The sequence below is a fragment of the Bradysia coprophila genome, unplaced genomic scaffold, assembly GCF_014529535.1.
Source record: "Bradysia coprophila strain Holo2 unplaced genomic scaffold, BU_Bcop_v1 contig_151, whole genome shotgun sequence".
In the NCBI taxonomy this organism is placed as follows: domain Eukaryota; kingdom Metazoa; phylum Arthropoda; class Insecta; order Diptera; family Sciaridae; genus Bradysia; species Bradysia coprophila.
The window spans coordinates 3072476-3093150 of record NW_023503423.1 but is presented as its reverse complement, the minus strand read 5'-3'; the positions used below and the strand labels follow the sequence as shown (position 1 = coordinate 3093150).

Here is a 20675-nt window from a genome sequence, read left to right as displayed (position 1 = left end):
GTCTCTGTAGGTTTCAATACAGCTAAGCTACAGCCGAAAACGCGTTCCCGACACTCGAAAACCACACTCAGAAACCACTTCGTTCGAGGCCAATAGAACAAAATTCTGGTTTTTCCTGGGGTAGTCCTGACTAGTTTCCGAGATCGTCCGTCGATAGATAGATAGATAGAAACATACAGAGTAAGTTGAAAGATTTTGATTGTTTGGGAAAAGTCAATTTGGTGTAATTTCTATGAAAAGTGCCAATTTCAAAACGATGTATCTCCGGTAATTTTAAAGCTACATAGTCGAGTGATAGCTCGTTTTGCTCGTATTTGAATAGGATTGTGGTGATACAGGCCAAAGGAAAGAAACTTAAATTCTCGCCTATATAGTTGACGCGTCTCAAAAAATTTTCTTCGTTCTTTTTTTGGAAGTTAGACTGCGTCAAGTCCTCCGCTAACGCTCCGGACATGATTTATATTGTTTGAAAAGTCAATTCGAAAACAATTTTTTTTTTGTTTAGTTGAAATCGTCATATAAAATTTTCCAAACCTAGTTGGCGCTACAGGAAAAATTTTATCACACCGCCATCGTGATCAACTCGAAAGTGTCTTAACCTGTTCTTTCAGAACCTTGGGTTCACGAAAGCTAATTAATAGTATTTTTCATGTGTCGGGGCCGAAAATGAGGGAGTTTCGAGATTTTTCTCGGGTTTTCGACCCCTTACATGAAATTTTTTTTGAGTATCTGCTTTGGACGATTGATTTTAGGCAATTTCGCGAGTTGTAGCCCGAACGAAGTGAGTCCAAAACAGATACACAAAGTATAGTTTCCACTTAAAAAGAGCACTCCGTTTAGCTTCCGTCTACATGACAGTTGTAAAATAGAACAAAAGCACACAAACGGAGTGGAAATTGAATTTATTTCAATTTTTTACTCCGTTAACGAGACAGTTACTTTGTTCTGTTTTACAACTGTCATGTAAACGGAGGCTAAACGGAGTGCTCTTTTTAAGTGGAAACTATACTTTAAAATTCATAAACATTATTCGACTTTCGTGTCAAAGTTTTTTTTTAACAAAACGAATCAGATTGTTATTACAATGAAATATAATTCCATATTTCGACGTTAATTTTGACACGGTAATAACCGTAATGACCAAAGTGTACCATCCGCTATCGATTCAAAAACATTTCGGTGCTTGTGGTGTTGTTGGTAATGATCTAAAATGGTATCATACCGGTGTCGCACCAGTTTGTACATGGAAATTCAACGTAACAAAAACAAAAAAACAAATCGACTGGTACCGGTAAATAAAAGAATATGGCGGAAAAATATTAGCAAACAAAACTGAATAATCGCTTTACTTTACTTGTTTACTTTAATTAATTGCATTCCGAATTCAGTTTTATGTTTGTAATTAGTGTAAAATATATCCAAAGCAAAGACATTTTAACTTGTACCTTGTAATATAGTCGATAAACAACCACACACACAAAAAAAAAAAGATGACAAAAAATGTCCTCTGCTGAAACTGTCAAACTACGAGGTCCTGGTCGACCCAAAACAAAAGATAAAGAACCAAAAAAGCAAACAGCACCGACAGCAGCACCTTGTGCATGGTGTGATTCCACTGAATTGCCACTCATTTACCTTTGGCAAACGCAAAAACAGAAGAAAGAATTTTGCTCACAGGAATGCATCGTGCAGTTCCGTGAATTTCATCGCAAAGGCATTTGCATGCAATGCGACAACATTATTGCGCCAGGATCACAAAACAAAGAATTCTGTTCGACCGCTTGTATGGCAAAGAGTCAACGTGTGAACAATGTGGCAACGGGAGCAAGACCAGCCGGACAAAATAACAATAACGACAGCATCAACAACAATAACAGTCCGAGAGATGCGCGCCATAGTCCGGTGACGGCCGTGTCAGCCAGATCATTTCAATATGAGAGCTTCAATGTATTCAATTGGGACGACTATTTGAAGGTGAGTGTTCCACTGACTACAACGCACATTTAGCGAAATTCCGAAATTGCATTTTTGCTCATCAATTTGCCATCGTCCGTATGCAGGAAACAGATAGCTTACCAGCACCGAGTAATTGCTTCAAGCAAGCAGTCAATCCACCGCTGAATGAATTCAAAATCGGAATGAAATTGGAAGCATTAGATCCGAGAAATGTGACGTCCACATGCATCGGAACGGTGGTTGGTGTGCTGGGCTCACGGCTAAAGCTCCGGCTGGACGGAAGTGACAACACGAACGATTTTTGGCGTTTGGTCGATTCGAACGAAATTCATCCGTACGGTCACTGTCAAAAGAACGGTGAAATGTTACAGCCACCGCTCGGATTTCGGATGAATGCCAGTAGCTGGCCCACGTATTTGACGAAAATACTCAATGGCGCGAATCTGGCACCAGAAAATATTTTCCAACCGGAACCTCCTACACCGAAAACCAATTTATTTGAAGTAAGTTCACCTTTCTATTTCACTTGTGGCGTGTCGTCGCCGACACAACATTTGTGAAATTACCAAACATAGACGATGAGTCATCGCATTTCCATGTTGTTATGATGCGTTCTGACTGGTCCACATTCGGGACGCATGATGTCATATGCTATGACGTAATCACATTGGCATTGCGTTTAGTATTGTCGATTAACCTGTGACTTTCATTCCGTAGGTGGGTCAAAAACTCGAGGCTGTTGATAAGAAGAATCCCCACCTGATCTGTTGTGCAACGGTTGCTGCTATAAAAGATGATCAAATTCACGTTACATTCGATGGATGGCGGGGCGCGTTTGACTATTGGACCAGATACGATTCCCGTGACATTTTCCCAGTCGGATGGTGTACGCGAAGTTGTCATCCGATGCAACCGCCCGGACAAAAACACAAAATGGAACCACATACCAACAAGAACAAGCACTCCAGATCGTACAGCAATCATTCGGAGGCCGATGCAATGATTCCAGCGTCACCGGTCACGGTGCATTTCCATACTGGTTGTAAAGGTGGACCGTTCATAAGTAGCTCCAGATTACCATCTATGGTAACGGCACCCACTTTGCGAACGCTCGCAAAATTATGTCTTCAAGAGATCTTAGCGGCCAGCACGGACACATCACAGATACAACATTTGTTGTTCGGTCTGACTGGAGATACATCGATAGTGACAGCGGCCGGTAAAAATTTTACGGTGCGTGATGCCTTCAACGCTTGCCTTCATCCGATCCAAATTGACAAATGATTCAAATAAATTGCAGGTCAAAATTCCGAGCAATTTACAGGACAACGAGAATGCCGGAATGGCTGAATTTCTCAAGACGTTATGCACATCATGCCGTGCATGCCAAAATCTCATCACCTTAGATCCCGGACCGGAGCAGTGCACCGATTGCGAAACACAAACTACAAAACGAACGATGAAAATGAACGACACCGTTTCGTCACCACCAAGTCCGAAACGTGAGAGGCCGAGTCAATCCACTCCCGACACAAATGAAACACCGAAACCGGCATCATCAAATGGTACAAGTAAGTTGATCGCACGAACGAGCCTGTGGTGTGTGGTCGATTGAAAAGAAATTTAAATTTTTTTTATCGTTTCACCGGAAAGATTGGTCACCTGAATGTGTTAGAATACCAACAGGACCACCGGCTGAATGGGGCATTGAAGAAGTTATACAGTACATAACAGCCACTGACCCAGCGCTGAAGGTTTACGCAGATCTGTTCCGCTCACATGTATTAACAATAACACCAGTCACCTCGTGACGTACAGTTCATTAATCCCATTTTTTTTTTCGTTTCACAGGAAATCGACGGCAGAGCCTTTCTGCTGCTGAACTCGGACATGATGATGAAATATATGGCACTGAAGTTGGGCCCAGCCTTAAAAATATGCAATCTTGTTAGTCGTGTGAGGGGTCGGCGACATATGCCGTTGTAATTACCGTAGATCTATCTAAGCAAAAGTCTATAGAAATGTGCAAAATATATTTAACGATTGAGAATTGGTGTGCGTTTGAAGTTGTCCCATCGTCGATTGTTCGGACAGAGACAGAACACACAGTAGAATGTCGCACTTTCATTTCTATATTCACTGCATTCAGTATATGCGGGCACGACCATTTTCGCTCACATCCAATTCTTAATCCAAAATTTGAATTGCATCCAATGTAAAATGCAAGCATCATGATGAATAACAAAATGAATTACAAAAAATTGTCCGAGGTTTTCGCTGTTCAAATTCTTTTTATTTTATAATAATCGCGCCATCAATCATGTGTACAAGCCGGACTCGTCCATCGGATGTCCTTCATGGAAAATGTTCGACGCAAGACCAATCGAATGAATGAAGCTTGTAATCGCTGGTGTCGCTTCAAATCTCGTTTTTGTTGAGTCCATGTAAATGGCGTAGCTGGAAAACGGTTTGTTCAGATGGTGACGATGCGATGCAACTGCAACATGAAAAATAAAACGAATGAAATTGTGGTGCTCTGTGAATGGAGCTGAACTTGAAAATTCATTGAAAATCCGATGGAATATTATAGCCGTAACGTCTCGATAATTTTTAGACCCGTACGAAGTACTGGGGTCTTATAGGTTTACGCATACGTTTGTAACACGTCGAATTGGACTCCATTAGTAAGGGGAAACCTATTGTGGTTGTCTAGAGATGCCAAATCCGCGAAAAAAAAATGTCCGTCTGTCCGTCTGTCTGTCTGCACGATAACTTGAGTAAAACGCATCCGATTTTGAAAATTCTTTTTTTTCCCGTTTGGTAATGTCAAAAGACAGGCTAAGTTCGAAGATGAGTGATTTTGGATCGACCCCTACCGAGCTGTGGCCCAATAAGTGCTTTACGGTTTTTCGAAGATATCTCCGGACATTTAAACGTTAAATTTGTAAGTGATACGTCAAATAAAAGGTATTTACAATACCGATCGACAAAGTTTATGGAAATTGGATGACCGAGTCGTGAGTTAGACCCCTTGGTGTGGAACAGGCACAGGGCGGCAAGCAGTTTTTGCTTGTAGGTCGGCCACATTTGAACATATTTCGTCTGTTTTAGCTTTATTAGATAGGTATTGACCGTACCAATCAGGGAAAAAAAAGTTTATGAAATTATGTTCTCCGGAGCGTGAGCTAGGTCTCTTGGAGTGAGCTCTTATCTGGCTACTCGGCCGTACAGTGAACGTGGAGTATTTTGTCAATATCTCGAGTAAATTTTGACCGAATTTCATGAATTTTTTTTTGTTTGAAAGGTATTAACGAATGTAAAGCGTCGGTACTATTTCCGGTCTCCTAACAAAATGGCTGCCGGCGGCCATATTGGATTTTAGTAAAATAGAAATATCTTGGGAAAAATGATACTTAGAGAGTTTCTGTTAACATGGAAATAATTTGTTATGTGTGTGGGGTTTCAGGGATTCCATATACGGACATCTATATATACCTATATACAGCTATATTGAGCTATATACAGGCATATAGAGCTATATAATAGCATATTCCTCTGTGAAATGTTTATTTATAGTGAAATATAGTTAAATATAGCGGTATATAGCTGTTTAAATAGGAATTTATGAAATTTGTCTTCGTACGGGGCTGTCTATATTGCCTCCGGCAATTTAGTTGTATATGATAACAAGGCAAAGAGTGGATAATGTAACTGATTTTAAAGGGAAAATAGTTTTTCAGCAGAGAAGAAAATGAAGTAAGAGAAATGAAGAGTTTCACATTAAAGGCTTTTGATACGAATAGGTGTTTCGTACGGGTCGACGTTAGCTATGTTTTTTTTGGCTATTCATCATATTTTGACATTTCTTTGACGACTTTCTTAGCGTTTCTTTACACTTTGGCGATTTTTCTTGGCAATCTATCATTTTTGGGCGATTTGTTGAATGACTAAGAAAAATCGCCAGAAAGAAACGCCAAGAAAAATGGCTGAAGTGGGAAGAAACGCCAGAAAGACAATTCTTTAAGTTTCTTGGCGTTTTTCACACTTTAACGGTTTTTCTTGGTGTTTCTTCACATTCTGGCGATTTTTCTTAGATTCTTAGTTAGGCGATCAAAAATGATGAATTGCCAAGAAAAATCGTCAAAAAGAAACGCTAAGAAAATTCGTTTGTAAAAGTATACTTTCCCTGGGATCGAACACAACGCCTTTGCGTTAAGTACTTTTCGTACCTGATCGCAAGCAGATCAGAGTTGGTAAAAAACGGAGGGCGAGATTCGGTGGAATACCGGAACTTGTCTAAAAGTATCAACAAAGCAAGGAGATCAGATGAAAGAAAATATAATGTCCAATTGGCTCAAAACATAATTGAAGCTAACTGCAATATGAAAGTCCTACGGAGAAAAATGACAAACGCCAAAAAAGAAATCTTCAAATTACGAGACAAAACAGGAACGATCCAAACGGATCGAAATGCGATATTAAACATTGCAACAGAATTTTATGAGAATTTGTTTTCTTCAGCAAGACAGAGTCCAACGGAAGAAACCGAAGATAGACCAATAATAAGAAACGTGGGATCGGAGGATATGCCCGACATAACTGTTGATGAAGTCAAGGCCGCAGTAGCCGAGATGAAAAACAAAAAGTCTCCCGGAGAAGATGGTGTTCCAGTGGAAGCCATTAAACTGGGTGGAGACTCCTTATTAAAGGCAATCACGGCTTTGTTTAATCAATGTCTCCAATGGGAAGAAGTACCGGAAGCCTGGGAAAATGCGGTAATTACATTGCTGCATAGAAAAGGAGACATAACAAAGCTGGAAAATTACCGGCCCATAAGCCTATTGTCAACACTCTACAAGTTGTTTATGAAAATCATTACGAAGAGGAACACTAACAAGTTCGACTTCTACCAACCTGTTGAACAAGCTGCTTTCAGGTCTGGTTTCAGCACAAACGACCATTTGCAGGTGATGAGAACGCTTATTGAGAAGTGTCGTGAATTCATAGACTTCGAAAAAGCTTTCGATTCAGTGGAAACATGGTCGATATTGGACGCATTAGACGAATGTAGAGTAGACTCAAGGTACTCCAACACAATTCGATATGTGTACAAAAATGCTACTTCATGTATAAAACTTCATAAGAGCACGGAGAAATTCAGAATCGGCCGAGGTGTAAGGCAGGGTGACACTATTTCACCGAAATTATTCACGGCGATTCTGCAGAGTGTTTTTAGGAAGTTAAACTGGAGTAAAATGGGAATAAAGATAAATGGAGAGTTCCTGAACAATCTCCGCTTCGCTGATGACATTGGACCGATAGCAGCGAATCTAGGTCAGGCTCAGCTTATGCTACAACAGTTAAGTGAAGAGGCAAGCAAAGTTGGCCTCAAGATGAACTTATCGAAAACAAAAGTCATGACCAACATCGGGGACGATAGAGAAATCAAAATTGGTGACACTGTCATTGAACGAGTCGACAGCTACGTATATCTAGGACATAAACTGAAGTTAGGTCTGGACAACCAGACTGCAGAAATAAGACGTAGGATTGGTCTTGCATGGGCAGCGTTCGGAAAACTCAGACTAATTTTCAAAAGTAAAATGAATAATAGTCTGAAACGCAAAGTTTTCGACACTTGTGTCCTTCCAGTGCTCACTTATGGAGCGGAAACGTTAACTTTAACAAAAGCATCCGAAGATAAATTGAGAGTGACACAAAGAGCCATGGAACGGAGTATGCTTGGAATAACACTCAGAGACAGAATGACGAATCAATGGATTCGACAATAAACCAGGGTCGTTGATGTCATGGAAAGAATAGCATCTCTGAAATGGAGCTGGGCGGGACATATTGCAAGAAGGACAGACGAACGTTGGACCAAAAAGATCATGAACTGGCGACCATATAAAAGACGAGCTATAGGTAGACCACCAGAGAGATGGACAAACGGAATTAAGAATATTGCAGGTACAAACTGGCAGCAAATGGCAATGGATCGTACGAAATGGAAAGAAGTTGGAGAGGCCTACATCCAGCAGTGGATAGAAACAGGCTGAAAAAGAAGAAGAAGAAGAGACTTTTCATCAAAGGATAGAATCTATGGGATCCAAGATAGAACAAAATCATCATCATTTTCGGTTTGTTCGGTCGATTTGTTAAATCAACAGAACCGACAGAATGTTAAGAAACGCCAAGGAAAATCGCCAGAGTTTGAAGAAACGGCAAAAAAAGTCGCCAAATAACGAAGACAAATTTTCCATTCTTCTGCGTCTCATCACACTCTGTCGATTTTTTTTTCGATTTGTCTTCTTTACGGGAATTGGAATATTGACATCACCGAAGTCATGTCACGTTAAGCATCCAATGGTCCACTCACCAAGTCGCGCTAATCAACCCGATTATTCGACGACTTTCTGAAGAAACTGCGAGTTCCTGAAAACAACGATGAGTAGTTGCCGTATCTTCAGGAGCTTACAGTCTCTTCAGAAAGTCGTCGTTTCTGAACATGTTGTAAAAGGAATATTCTTTTTAAAAAATGTTAAAAAAGTAAAGAAACGACGAGACACCACCTATGGGGAGGCCTACATCGAGCAGTGGAAACAATAGAACGAAGAAGAAGAAATAACAGGGGAACTGAAAGTAAATGGATCCGAGAACAACATGCAGAGGATGCCATAACGGTCTCGCCTCTGGTTTGCTAAAAATTTAAATTCTTCGAAAATTGCCATAGCCTGAGAACTACTATTCCACTGGACATTCGGAGGAGAAAACACGGTTCCTGCGATTTATTCCCGTAATCTTGTGTATTAGCTCATGGCCTGAGCAGGAGAGTACAATGTAGAATTGTATCTGTAGTGTGTGTGCCAAAAACGTGTATCGTTTAGCGTTTGATGTATGAGATTCAAGAGGAAGACATTGCCAGACGGAGACAATTTATGAGTCTTGAACGCCAGCCCTTTTTTGACTGACCGTTTGTCTAGGAAAAGCTCATTTGTCATCTGCTGTCTCCAATGTCAGAAATTGTAAAGAAAGGAAAAAGGCCAAGCCTGCATTCCAAACGAAAATTGCAAACAATCCCCAATGAACTCTTACCTGCTGCTGAAACTCCAGTCAAAATGTTTGGCTCCATTAACTCTGGAACTGCTGCCAATGGCTTACCCGAACTTATTCCGCGAATAGTTACGCCACCACCTAGCCTCTCATTTGTTCCAATCTTATACGAACTGATTGGCAATGTGTTCACAGTCACCACATTGACATCTTCGACGGCCGAGCTATTTATCAAATCAGCAATGGATTCGCCAATGGTTCCGAACGTGTTCAGGTTCGTCTCTTCCGATATGCAAATCGCCGTTTCTTTCTCCCGCGACATATAGATGAACACTTTCTGGTGTTGAAGTTGACAAATGGGAACGACGGCGTCCTGGCTGATTCGATTCCGCATTCGTTCGCCTTCCAAAGTGATGAATGTTTTCACATTTTTGAAATCCTCAATTGAATGATCTTCCAACCATTTCAACTCGATTCTGTGAAAATCGAATAAGACACAGTGGACTGATGAGAAATTATTCACCGCGACAGCACCGATTAACCTCGAAATAGTAGGACGGAACGAATGGTCCAAAAATATTTTGATTTATTCATACACTCACCGAATAGGTTCCACGGGCTGGTCTCCATCGATATTCTCATAATCATCCCAAAATGCCCGACTTGCGGTAATGTTTAATTCACCGAACTCCATGATGACCAAACAATTTTCAAATAAACTTTTTGTTTTGACTTTTCAATGTGAATGTAAACATGTACAGGGTACGCAACACAATGAAGCTAACTGACAGCATCATTGTTGTTAGCCGGTACGTATAGCCCATCGAATTTTTGTAGGATGTCTAGTTGCTGACTAACAACGCACTTCAAGCAAAAGTGGTACTCTAAATAGGGTACTGAAACTTGACAGTGCTCCATACAAAACACCGTAAAAAGAGTGGGGATAAAATTTCATACAAAATAGTACTCTATTTGGCAGCTGTCATTAATAGCACTTTTGCTTGAAGTGCGTTGCTCTGAACAAAATTTCAACTGAATTGAATTTGCGCTACCAGTTCTGTATGAAAATTACAACAAAGTTCAATGGCGTAACCTCCTCATATAAAACCTTGGTTTTACACACAATTTTCATAAAACCTTTCAACGAATGTCTGTGACCAATTTTGATCGAAATATTTATTTATAGCCCGGAAAATCAAGGCTGTATACGTGTATACTTTGGGGATGTCACGCAGATGCAGATACGCGGGTTACACACCACGTTTCAACAAAAAAATTCACCACGCCGTACAAATTCCCCAAAGTATACAGCCTTGCGGAAAATGAGTCATTACTTAATTGACATAAGCAATGCTCTATCTAACAAACAGACTCTCTGAAAAATTCGAATTAGGGGGAGAATAAGTTTGATTAACTCTGCTTTTCAATAAGGCTTAGATTAAAAGATTTAGAAAAGTGAACAAAGACGCAGAGATTAAAAAATTGTAGTTTATTTGCTAGAGAGTAACGACATGAGTTGAAACTCATTTCCTCGGGGCATGGTGAGTAATAGTAGATTACGTCTTCGTTTGGAATTTCCCATTTTTCGAAAAGGTTTACAACCCATTAATTGCTGTTGTTAATAGATGAATTAGCTGCTGATAGAGGTTAATTAGCCGTTAATAGAACACGATTATTAGCCAAGAGCCACCGTGCTCTTCAGTGCCTATGGGCCACAATTCTCTCTTAATTGTATCAGTGAGTCGGTGGCAATTTTATTTATTGAAATGGACATCAATTGCAGTTCATTGGGGTCATCACGATGAAAAACGAGACGAAAAAGCAATGCTGGAGCTTTCCTTTGCATCTGTCAGCTCACAGATCTCTAAAGATTTTGTCAGTCGATGATGATTTTCGCAATTGAAAGGTATCGGTTGATACTTATTACGAGTCTTACTTTTCATGAGAATTCGACGGCCTTTTTAGGGTCTGTAAAAAGTACGCGGCCTCTCAGTCTATAAGAGAATAACTCGCGTTCAGTTTTTCCTTAACTCTTAATGACATTTAACTGCCGTCGTCCATACCCTCATTGCCTAAAATCTGCAGGACATTGGACTGAAGTTCAATTCACGCTGTAAATGCGGTCCAAATTCAAAATGGAAAGTGCGGAGGTCTTTCTAGGTAGCGTAATTTTCATACAATGAAGCGTTGAAATGTATTTTTTGGTTCACTTTTTCATCGAATCGTTCACTTAAAATTCAAATTTTAAGCACACTTACGGCGTGAATTATTGCAAAGAATAACTCGTGAATTGTCTTGTTTTCTACATACATTAGCCTTTACTTGTTAAAAGTATTGTTGTACGTGAATTCAACAACTGAACAGAAAAATACTTTCGCATTTCGCAAAGTACGAGAAACACTTGAAGGAAGAACACAATATGTCTAAATCACAGCACTGATCCTAGCATGAACACTGAATTGACAAGAGTCAGATTGAATGGCTTTAGTGATAAGAGTTACCGATTAGGATTACAATGAAAACAAGTCATCTACCTGCACGAAAGAAACGCAGTGCCTACTGTGATTTCATCAACCTCCGAATATTTTCTTTGTTTATGCTAGGAACATTGCTGTGCGTAAATTTATTTTCTAATTGAATTCGGCTTCGTCCCGGGTCGATAGTGGACATATAATGCGATAAAGTACCTTCATACCAACCTTGGTAGATTAATAACTATTAGAACTAACGCACTCTAAGAACAGGCTAGTTCTTGTAGTGCGTTGTTAGAACCATAGAGGTAGACTACCTAGAGGAACTATGACCCGAAAAATTATATCACACACACCACTAACACGAAAAGGTCAACTGGTTAGAACATTTCGTATTTTGCGCGGTGGCATAGGGAGTTACGAAAGTCATTTTATTTTATACTTTTTAATGAAGTATGAGCAACTTACAGCATGATGTTAGAGTGTGTAAGTTTATGACGTCACTCGAAGAAGCAGATGATTCATTGACGGTCAGGGTCGTGTTACACACAAAAAAAAAACGTAAACACGAAATGCTCAACAAGTGTCTGTTGTGAAAATAACTTTATTTTACCGGTTGTGTTCATTAAAAAACGGTCGATCTCACACTTTACTAACAGCGATGAATGCACACGCACAGAACGTTCCTGATTGGTTGGTGGATTTGGAGAAAAAAAGGGAGAAGAAAAAGGGATCCCGATTGGGTCACGAAATCGGAGCCAATGCGAAATGTAATGTTTGCGAAGACGGCTGCCCAGGTCTGGATTTGCATTTTTGGCGAAAAACTTGCAAAAATTGCAAATGCCGCAAGGAAGATCACGATATTCATGACGACGAATTGAGCTGGGCTCAATTTGAAATTTTGGGACAGATGCGTTCGAAACCGGGATGTGAGTTTGACCTACTTTTAGTGTAATTATGCTTAGTTGCTCACTATTTTGTTCTATCGCCACGATTCAGATGTGAAAGTCTCTAAAATCGCCGAAGAGCCAGTGAAACTGGACTGGATCCCGCCGAACGTTGATAACGAATTGGTCACCGACTACATGGAACAACTGGAATCCAGCAATGTTCCGGTGAGTGGTAGCGAAGCCGCATTTAAGCGGAAACAGCAATTGCAGATTCAGGTGCCGAAGCATGATCTTGATTCCGTTTACTGCGACAATTTGACCGAAAATGAAGTGCAGCAGCTGGAAAAATATGCGGACAAAATCAAAGAAAAATGTGTGGGCCAAGGCGATGTGGTGCGAATTGAAAGCGACCCAACGCTTCCCGTCAGTCCATTGAGCGTTACGGACGAAGACGCTCTAATCAAATTTATCTTCAAACAAACGCCGATACCCGATCAGATTGTCATCGATCGCATTCTATTTAGTGTCGTCGATCAGGTCCAGTCGGTTATGGGTAATTCAACGAATATCAAAAACAATCTTCAGGTGTGTGTTCCACTGGAAAGGAAATTGAATTTCGCACCATCGACCAGAGAAAAGATCAAAGAAGTCGATGTCAATGACGAAGTTGTACTGAGCACCGTTGTCTTCGGAGCAGTCTATGACCGAATCGTTTCCGAACTGATAACAAAACAAATCATCTTTTCGAGTGAATCGACTGTTGGCCAAGTTCAGAAGATGAGGGCTGAATATTGGAACGATCGCGAGTTGAGAAACGACTTTGACAAATGTTTAAGGGAAATTCTGGGTGGAGCACAAACCGAACCACTAGCTGTCTTGCCACTTGCCACTTTGAATTCAGCAAACAATAACTTTGGTGCCTTGAATACCAACGTGGAAAATTACGTTCCTCCGTCCGATGATAATACGCCCAATCGGAATTTGATTGAACCGATGGCGAATATACGCATTTCTGGAGAAAATACCGTTGAGACGCCCATGAATCTGCCGTCGAACGGTCAAATGAGTGCCACATCATGCCAAAGATGTCACATCAATATAAAAGTGGGAACAGTTGTAGTGAAAGCAGCTAGGGCTGGTAAAGATGCTGCTTGGCATCCGCAGTGCTTTACATGCAAAACATGCAACGAACTTCTAGCCGATCTGGTGTACTTTTACCATGAAGCGGATATATACTGTGCCCGCGATTTGGCAGCTATACTGAAAATACCACGCTGTAAAGCGTGCGATGAGCTGATCTTCACTAAGAAGTACACAGCAGCCGAAGGGTATGACCTAATTCATTTCTTTCTGTGCACATTTTCCCTGATGAAAAACCCTTTTCAGCTTCCAATTCCACATCAAACATTTCTGCTGCTATCAGTGCGATCTGCCGTTGGCTGGCCGAGAATACATTCCATGCGATGAAACGAATAATCCGTGCTGTTTGGTGTGCTATGATCATCATTACGGCAAAAAGTGCCAAAGGTGTCAGCTGGCAATTAAGCCAAGCGAGAAAGGAGTGTCGTGGGACAAAACCAACTGGCATGAACAATGTTTTCGATGTGTGGGTCAAGATTGTAATAAGTCGTTGATTGGACAAAGGTTTTGCATAAAAAGTTCATTTCCATTTTGCAGTTCCAAGTGCATTGGAACGAAAAAATGAAATGTAAAGAATCAGTTAGGGCATAGCACTGCTCCTAGCATTAAGACTCGTCAGTCAAACATCAAAAAGTTTCGAATTTTTTATCAAAGCCTGCGCAATTGCATCTACTGATTGTTTTAACTCGCACGAAGAATGCTTGTCTACTGTCGTAGCGAAAGAAATGCAGCGCCTATTTTCAGATCGTCAGTCTCCAAACATTTTCTATGTTAATTCTACTAGCAGTGCTATGACTAGACACGATAAAACCGAGTCAATCACGCCTCTGATGATTCTAATTCTATTTTTATAAGAACAGCGATCAAATTATTGAAAATAAATCAAATATACCGTAACCTTGTACGCTATTCGGTGAAAGCACTTTGCTGGAACTTAAACCTCCTGTGGAAGACGATGTTCCACGATGAAAGTGATAGAATATTACCTTTGTCGAGCCATGCTTCTCCTAGCTTTTTCACCTTGCTTTGTAAGACCTGCAATTTCCACCCTGGAAGGACTAACACGAACCCATTTAACTCACAAACGGAATTCAAAGTCAAAAACATCTCTTGTCATTCGGAACTGCATTTAATCACTGTCATCCGAGTCATTTTCAATCTCTTCGCCATCAGCTGACCGTCCCATTCTTGCAATAAGTTCCTTGGCCGGATTAAATACACCGTTGGTCTGCACCGAACAAACGTAACATCGCGACGATTTCTTGTAATTCTCCAGCGCACATTTCTCGCAAAAGTAGTGCTTGCACCTGGTGAAAGAAAGCGATTAGACAACATGCACAACCATGCGAATAGCTTCCACTTACTTCGTAACAATTGGATCAACGAAACTCTTCCGGCAAATGAAACACTTGAATGGCAAACTCTCTTCGTCAGAGTGAATTTCGTATTTCGTATCGTCACCGTCCGAGTCTGCATCATTGCCTCGGAAGCCGGCTGCATGTTCTTGTTCCAATTGCCAGCCCGCCTTATAATCACTGCGATCGTGCAAGAACTTACAACTGTCTCCAAAGCCGCAAAATCCCGTCTCCTTGTAGTCTTTACAAATGTCAGGCTGATAATCCCATCGAACAGTGGCACGTAAATGAGCTGGTGCTCGGATGGGTCCCTTTCTCACCATTCCACTGCTAGCATTTCCCGCTGCCGTGTCCTTCTTTTTGTAGTACTGAGCATAGTTATTCATGCCTCGATACACCTTATCATCTGCCTTCCCTTCCAATTCCTTGTTGACCTCCAGGCTCTTTTCGAACAGTGCTTGAGCGTCGCGATCATTTTCCGTTTCCATTTCATTTACAGCAGTCGCACCTTGATCGCTCGGTCCAACCGTATCGACGGTTCTTCTCGATTTATATGACACGGTTATATCGTTGTCACTGCTTGATCCGTCTGAATCCTTTTTTTGCTTTTGGTTACGAGACTTCAATTGCAACGTCTTATGAACGTTTGGATTGATTTTCCTTGATTTGTTGTTGGAACGAACAACGGCACTCGACTCTGTATCACTGGCTGCATCTTCAGTTGGAAATAATAAAAATGAACAAAATTTCAAATTACGAAACGTTCGGACGCTTTAGGCGGTTATTCTTACCGGAATCAGAAGAGCTTTGCGCCCGTTTTCTGGCTGATTTATTTCTGTTGTTTATCTTTTTGAACATCTTATGAGTTATTTGAAGAAAACACAATTTGTGGAGGACTTAATGCACACACGGCCTTCGAGTGAATTCAGTAAATGTTTGTTTATAATCGTCACTGATCTGATTGTCAAAATACTTCAATTTTCCGAGAGTGTTTCAACATTTTGACATGTGGTGGGAGCAGAGGAGACGCCGTCAAAAAGGTATTGTCAATTTAGCGCGATTTCAATTTTGATTTTGATAAATTATTTCGTCGGAACTGAACACTGACTAAAGTTGTAGAACTGTAAGTACCTGCTTATAATGTCTTTTAATGTGTTACATTGATTTTTAGGACCACTAGCGTGACAGATGGAGTATGATCGAGGTAAACGGAAAAAATACATCAACAAAAAAAGCTTTTAAGAAAAAGGAACGCAAGAGCTGAATAGGTTTGTTTCAAACTTACCGATTGAACACGATTTCATCTAAATATCAATGATGAATATGTACTACATGTGATACTGGTCATATTACATCTTATCATCCTAACGTCGTCTTCCTACATACAGTCGTCTAAGTTAAAGCTGAGTGCTTTTGTCGTAAACAGATCCAGTTAAGTGAAGAGGCAAGCAAAGTTGGCCTCAAGATGAAGTTATCGAAAACAGAAGTCATGACCAACATCGGGGACGATAGAGAAATCAAAATTGGTGACACTGTCATTGAACGAGTCGACAGCTATGTATATCTAGGACATAAACTGAAGTTAGGTCTGGACAACCAAACTGCAGAAATAAGACGTAGGATTGGTCTTGCATGGGCAGCGTTCGGAAGACTCAGACTAATTTTCAAAAGCAAAATGAATAATAGTCTGAAACGCAAAGTTTTCGACACTTGTGTCCTTCCAGTGCTCACTTATGGAGCGGAAACGTTAACTTTAACGAAAGCATCCGAAGATAAATTGAGAGTGACACAAAGAGCCATGGTATGCTTGGAATAACACTCAGAGACAGAATGACGAATCAATGGATTCGACAACAGACCAGGGTCGTTGATGTCATGGAAAGAATAGCATCTCTGAAATGGAGCTGGGCGGGACATATTGCAAGAAGGACAGACGATCGTTGGACCAAAAAGATCATGAAGTGGCGACCATATAAAAGACGAGCTATAGGTAGACCACCAGAGAGATGGACAAACGGAATTAAGAATATTGCAGGTACAAACTGGCAGCAAATGGCAATGGATCGTACGAAATGGAAAGAAATTGGAGAGGCCTACATCCAGCAGTGGATAGAAACAGGCTGAAAGAGAAGAAGAAGAAGATCCAAACATTACAAATGTTATACCTGCGCTCATTGCCGTCTGGAAGTCCATGCTCTCGTGAGTCGTGAATCTATTCTCAGTGCTGGACTTTTAACATTGCAGATTGGCAATAAACGCTTAAACGCGATAATGAAACTAAAGAAATTTGTCAATTGATTGCCATAGATCATCTTCAAGGCCGTTTGAAATTCATCCACGTTAAAAAAGCGTCATACAAATGAATAAATGAACGAAACATTTAACGAAACTTAGGTGAGTTTACGACTGAAAGTACCGTATCTTGAAGATGATCTGAAAGAACAGGGACAACCACGAAGGCGGTTGACACCAAATTTTATAAACAGATAGTGGAAGAAATCCACTTGAAGAAAATATTTTTCTCGAAAATTCAGAATTTTGTTTTTGTTAAGTTCCATTTTACATATAAACTTCGCAGCCGGTGACGCTATTGTGTGTCACCGCCTTCGTGATCAACTCAGGGTTGTCTTAACCTGTTCTTTCAGAACCTTGGATCTATAGATCATTTTCATGACCTTTTAAACGTCAGACACACGATCCCAACTGTCACACATGTCGAATGAAATGAACAAGCGAGCTGTTCAAAGAAATTTATTTCTTGAAAATTCCCAAAAATTTCTTTAAATTCCTAATTATCTAAATTGAGAAATAGATCAGTGGCAAATAACGGTTTCTTCTCTCAAAATAGTGTCATATGGGTTGTCAATTTCACAAAGCTAACCTCAAACAATGACAGCTCCATATAAATTTTTGTAACATTGTAGTTACCTTTGTGAAAAAGACAGCTCATTTGATATCTCAAACGACATTGACAATGATCTATTTTTGTAAGAATTTTTGTGAATTTCTAAAAATTTAAATTTTCTAAAATTATGTCTTCAACAAAACAGGAGTTCTTTTTCCAGATCCGCGCAGTTTGTCCTAAAAATTTCCAAAACATGTTTTTTATCGTTTTTTTTTGTTTATTTAACCTTTTTTTTTGTTTTGTATAAGTACAAATATATTATTAACTACATCTAATTCGCATACAACATCCTCATCTCATTTAATTTTATTATTTACATTTTCCACTGCTTTTTTTTTGCTTTTTGTTTCACTATGATTCATTGCATTGGTATTAGATTTACGCAACACTTTTTGATTTTTAATTTTATTACATAAAATGACCCCTATTACAGTCTTAAACACCTTTCACGGAAACGATATTACAATTCAATTTCGTTTTCCAATGAAGGCAGACGTCTTGAGAGATAAATACCTTAAATTATATACATTTGGTGACATGAGGGTGAGTACTTAGATTTTTAACCAATAAACATAAACACATACCCTTCACCATGTGACTTTCAATAAAATCCATGACTAGGGACTAAAGTGAGAAATTACATATGTCGATTTCCATGACCTGGCCCGTTTTTCCGAAAAAAAAACTCGAAACCAATAAAACTCACGAAAAACATGGAACATCTATCTTATAATCTACTTGTGGACCGAATCCAAGTTGGTCTAATAGATTTCGAGGTATTTTGGTTTGAGGTTGACTAACACGGGACGAGTGATGGATTGTTTCAAGCACAGCACTGATCCTAGCATGAATATAGAAAATATTCGGAGGCTCAGACACTGCGTTTCCTTTGTAAAGATAGATGCGTTGATTTCGTTGAATGAGTTAAAACATACAACACAAACAATCCTACGCGGTCGCTCTTATCACTAAAGCCTACAAATTTGACGTTTGTAAATTCAGTGTTCATGCTAGAAACAGTGCTGTGCTTCATGTAAACGTGATGGCATATGAAGGAGCTTTTAACTCTAGGAATGATTCGGTTCAAACTTACATGCATGTACGTAGTCCTTCCGATAAAACATCAATCATTCTTCGAATGAACAGAATAAAGGACAATCGAGACCTCGTATTATAGCAGTTGTTATCATGCTGTAATGTCAGTTTTTTTCTCATCAAAAAATTGTTGCTTTATTGATAGTATTTTTTAAGGTCTCGGAATAGGTCAAACCAATACTCTCTCTAGCAAAACAATTCTCTTTTGACATTGTCAAAATACCACCTTACTTCATTGTCTGTAGCATCATGCACTGTTGACTAATTTATAATTTCTACCACCTTAATAAATGTAGTTGGCTTGCTAAAGAGGGTATTGGTCAAATCGGATAAAAAGTAGCTCAATCTGAAAGGTCAGATCAGGTCGAAACAGGTTTAGGTACTTTCAGATCATTTTCAATTGCACATCAGTCCCTCATAAGGCCGCGGTTTGAAACCTATACTAAATTGTTACATTCTCCGATACGAAAAACATTTGTTCCACAACATTTCAATTTTGGTGAATTAGGAGCGTCGAAACGAATAAAGTGCTGGTGTATACCTCAGTCGTCACAGATTGTAGAATATCCAAATTGGTGTTCCTAGTCGAAAGATTATGGCAATAAAAATACAAGAAAAATAATTTTTTATTGACAGGTCCTGCGGCATGACAATATGAAAATGCAAGCGTGCCAGACCTGCCAATGAAAATGCTTTTTTTTTTAATTTACATCTTCATTCGACTCTAACACCTTCATTTTGAAACCAATTTGGACATTCTACGATGTGTGACTGCCGACATAAGCACTACAAGGAACTCTCTCGTTAGGGCCCTGTTAGCGCTCGAACAAATGTTTTTCACATCGGGCAATGTAATTTCACGCTTGTTTAAAACCACTGCGTTCTCAGAGATTAATATGCATCCGGGCTCTCGGTCTATTAAAGAAAATCCAACCTGTTCCGACATTTATGGTATTTTACACTTAATTAACATTCGAGCGAAGTAAACGAAAATATCACAGCTTTAAAAACTAAAATATAAAAAATAAAAATTAGAAAATAATTTATACAAAATTGATTCAGTGTAACATCATCAGTGTGTCTATAGGTGAACGTTTTTCTGGGTTAATTGTGTGAAACGAAATGAACGTTTTTTTATTTCTAGATCATTGAATACACGCCAATTTTTTCAATGCCAATTTGCATCCTATATGTACATTTTGCCATGTGCTACACGCAACACATAAAATACTAATTTGAGACTGTTTATTCATGTTTGTAATTAGTAAAAATGAGGAAATTAAGTATCTATTAAAAGAACACACAAGAAAGAGTGCACACTCGGTGAATGAGGTGAAATACTCTTACAAAGAGTGGGCACACTTTTCAATTTCCAGTAGAAAAATAGATGATGGAAGAAAAGTCGAGGCGTTTCTCAAGTAACAACTTCGTTTTAATTGCGAAACTTTGAGAGCTAACCAAATCTTTAACCCCAAAGTTACGAAAAATGTTATTCTAAGCAGCCATATATTCTACAGTATACCTCTAACAATCCCCGCCTTTTTTTAAAACTTTATTTAATTTAACTGACAGCTGCCAAATATTTTACGGAGGCCAAATGTATTATCTACAAACATCCCAGGTTCCTACACGTTGCTTTTTTAGCTTAAAACTTTTAAATTTTAAGTTAAAATACGAATTTATTGCGAGATATTCACTTGGCAGATTAAATAAAATTATTGCCGTGAATAAAACTAGATTTTTCAGAGCGCCCCTGTTTGGATAATACGATTTTGGCGGCTGTACTGCCTAAATTTTGGATAGATTCAAT

The 20675-nt window shown here is 39.5% G+C and overlaps 4 protein-coding genes across 4 annotated transcripts; 2 read left to right on the top strand and 2 right to left on the bottom strand.

The window, feature by feature from the left end:
• The first annotated feature begins 1268 nt into the window (after positions 1-1268).
• Positions 1269-4216, top strand: LOC119074465 (polycomb protein Scm). Its single transcript, XM_037180606.1, has 6 exons — positions 1269-1974; positions 2061-2459; positions 2674-3189; positions 3257-3527; positions 3610-3737; positions 3808-4216. The coding sequence occupies exons 1-6, from the start codon at positions 1501-1503 to the stop codon at positions 3940-3942; spliced, it is 1923 nt and encodes a 640-aa protein (XP_037036501.1). The 5' UTR covers positions 1269-1500; the 3' UTR covers positions 3943-4216.
• An 11-nt stretch (positions 4217-4227) lies between these two features.
• On the bottom strand, positions 4228-9757 carry LOC119074466. Its single transcript, XM_037180607.1, has 3 exons — positions 9612-9757; positions 9052-9485; positions 4228-4453 (listed from the first exon to the last, which is right to left on the bottom strand). Exons 1-3 carry the CDS (start codon positions 9701-9703, stop codon positions 4275-4277), a joined length of 705 nt encoding a protein of 234 aa, XP_037036502.1. The 5' UTR covers positions 9704-9757; the 3' UTR covers positions 4228-4274.
• A 2217-nt stretch (positions 9758-11974) lies between these two features.
• LOC119074463 (testin) lies at positions 11975-14412 on the top strand. The gene is made up of 3 exons (XM_037180604.1): positions 11975-12409; positions 12480-13698; positions 13757-14412. The coding sequence occupies exons 1-3, from the start codon at positions 12142-12144 to the stop codon at positions 14073-14075; spliced, it is 1806 nt and encodes a 601-aa protein (XP_037036499.1). The 5' UTR covers positions 11975-12141; the 3' UTR covers positions 14076-14412.
• A 204-nt stretch (positions 14413-14616) lies between these two features.
• On the bottom strand, positions 14617-15842 carry LOC119074464 (E3 ubiquitin-protein ligase RNF113A). The gene is made up of 3 exons (XM_037180605.1): positions 15657-15842; positions 14875-15580; positions 14617-14817 (listed from the first exon to the last, which is right to left on the bottom strand). Exons 1-3 carry the CDS (start codon positions 15721-15723, stop codon positions 14640-14642), a joined length of 951 nt encoding a protein of 316 aa, XP_037036500.1. The 5' UTR covers positions 15724-15842; the 3' UTR covers positions 14617-14639.
• Positions 15843-20675: the final 4833 nt, after the last annotated feature.

Bases quoted from the DNA above. Each gene is read 5' to 3' on its own strand.
- LOC119074465 (XM_037180606.1), top strand. From the start codon at position 1,501: ATGTCCTCTGCTGAAACTGTCAAACTACGAGGTCCTGGTCGACCCAAA. The intron at 2,460-2,673 runs GTAAGTTCACCT...TTCATTCCGTAG, and splicing joins CGAAAACCAATTTATTTGAA to GTGGGTCAAAAACTCGAGGC. The intron at 3,190-3,256 runs GTGCGTGATGCC...AATAAATTGCAG, and splicing joins CGGCCGGTAAAAATTTTACG to GTCAAAATTCCGAGCAATTT.
- LOC119074466 (XM_037180607.1), bottom strand. From the start codon at position 9,703: ATGGAGTTCGGTGAATTAAACATTACCGCAAGTCGGGCATTTTGGGAT. The intron at 9,486-9,611 runs GTGAGTGTATGA...CGATTTTCACAG, and splicing joins CAGCCCGTGGAACCTATTCG to AATCGAGTTGAAATGGTTGG. The intron at 4,454-9,051 runs GTAAGAGTTCAT...TTCATGTTGCAG, and splicing joins GACTGGAGTTTCAGCAGCAG to TTGCATCGCATCGTCACCAT.
- LOC119074463 (XM_037180604.1), top strand. From the start codon at position 12,142: ATGAATGCACACGCACAGAACGTTCCTGATTGGTTGGTGGATTTGGAG. The intron at 12,410-12,479 runs GTGAGTTTGACC...GCCACGATTCAG, and splicing joins GATGCGTTCGAAACCGGGAT to ATGTGAAAGTCTCTAAAATC. The intron at 13,699-13,756 runs GTATGACCTAAT...AACCCTTTTCAG, and splicing joins AAGTACACAGCAGCCGAAGG to CTTCCAATTCCACATCAAAC.
- LOC119074464 (XM_037180605.1), bottom strand. From the start codon at position 15,723: ATGTTCAAAAAGATAAACAACAGAAATAAATCAGCCAGAAAACGGGCG. The intron at 15,581-15,656 runs GTAAGAATAACC...TTCCAACTGAAG, and splicing joins GCAAAGCTCTTCTGATTCCG to ATGCAGCCAGTGATACAGAG. The intron at 14,818-14,874 runs GTAAGTGGAAGC...TTCTTTCACCAG, and splicing joins GTTGATCCAATTGTTACGAA to GTGCAAGCACTACTTTTGCG.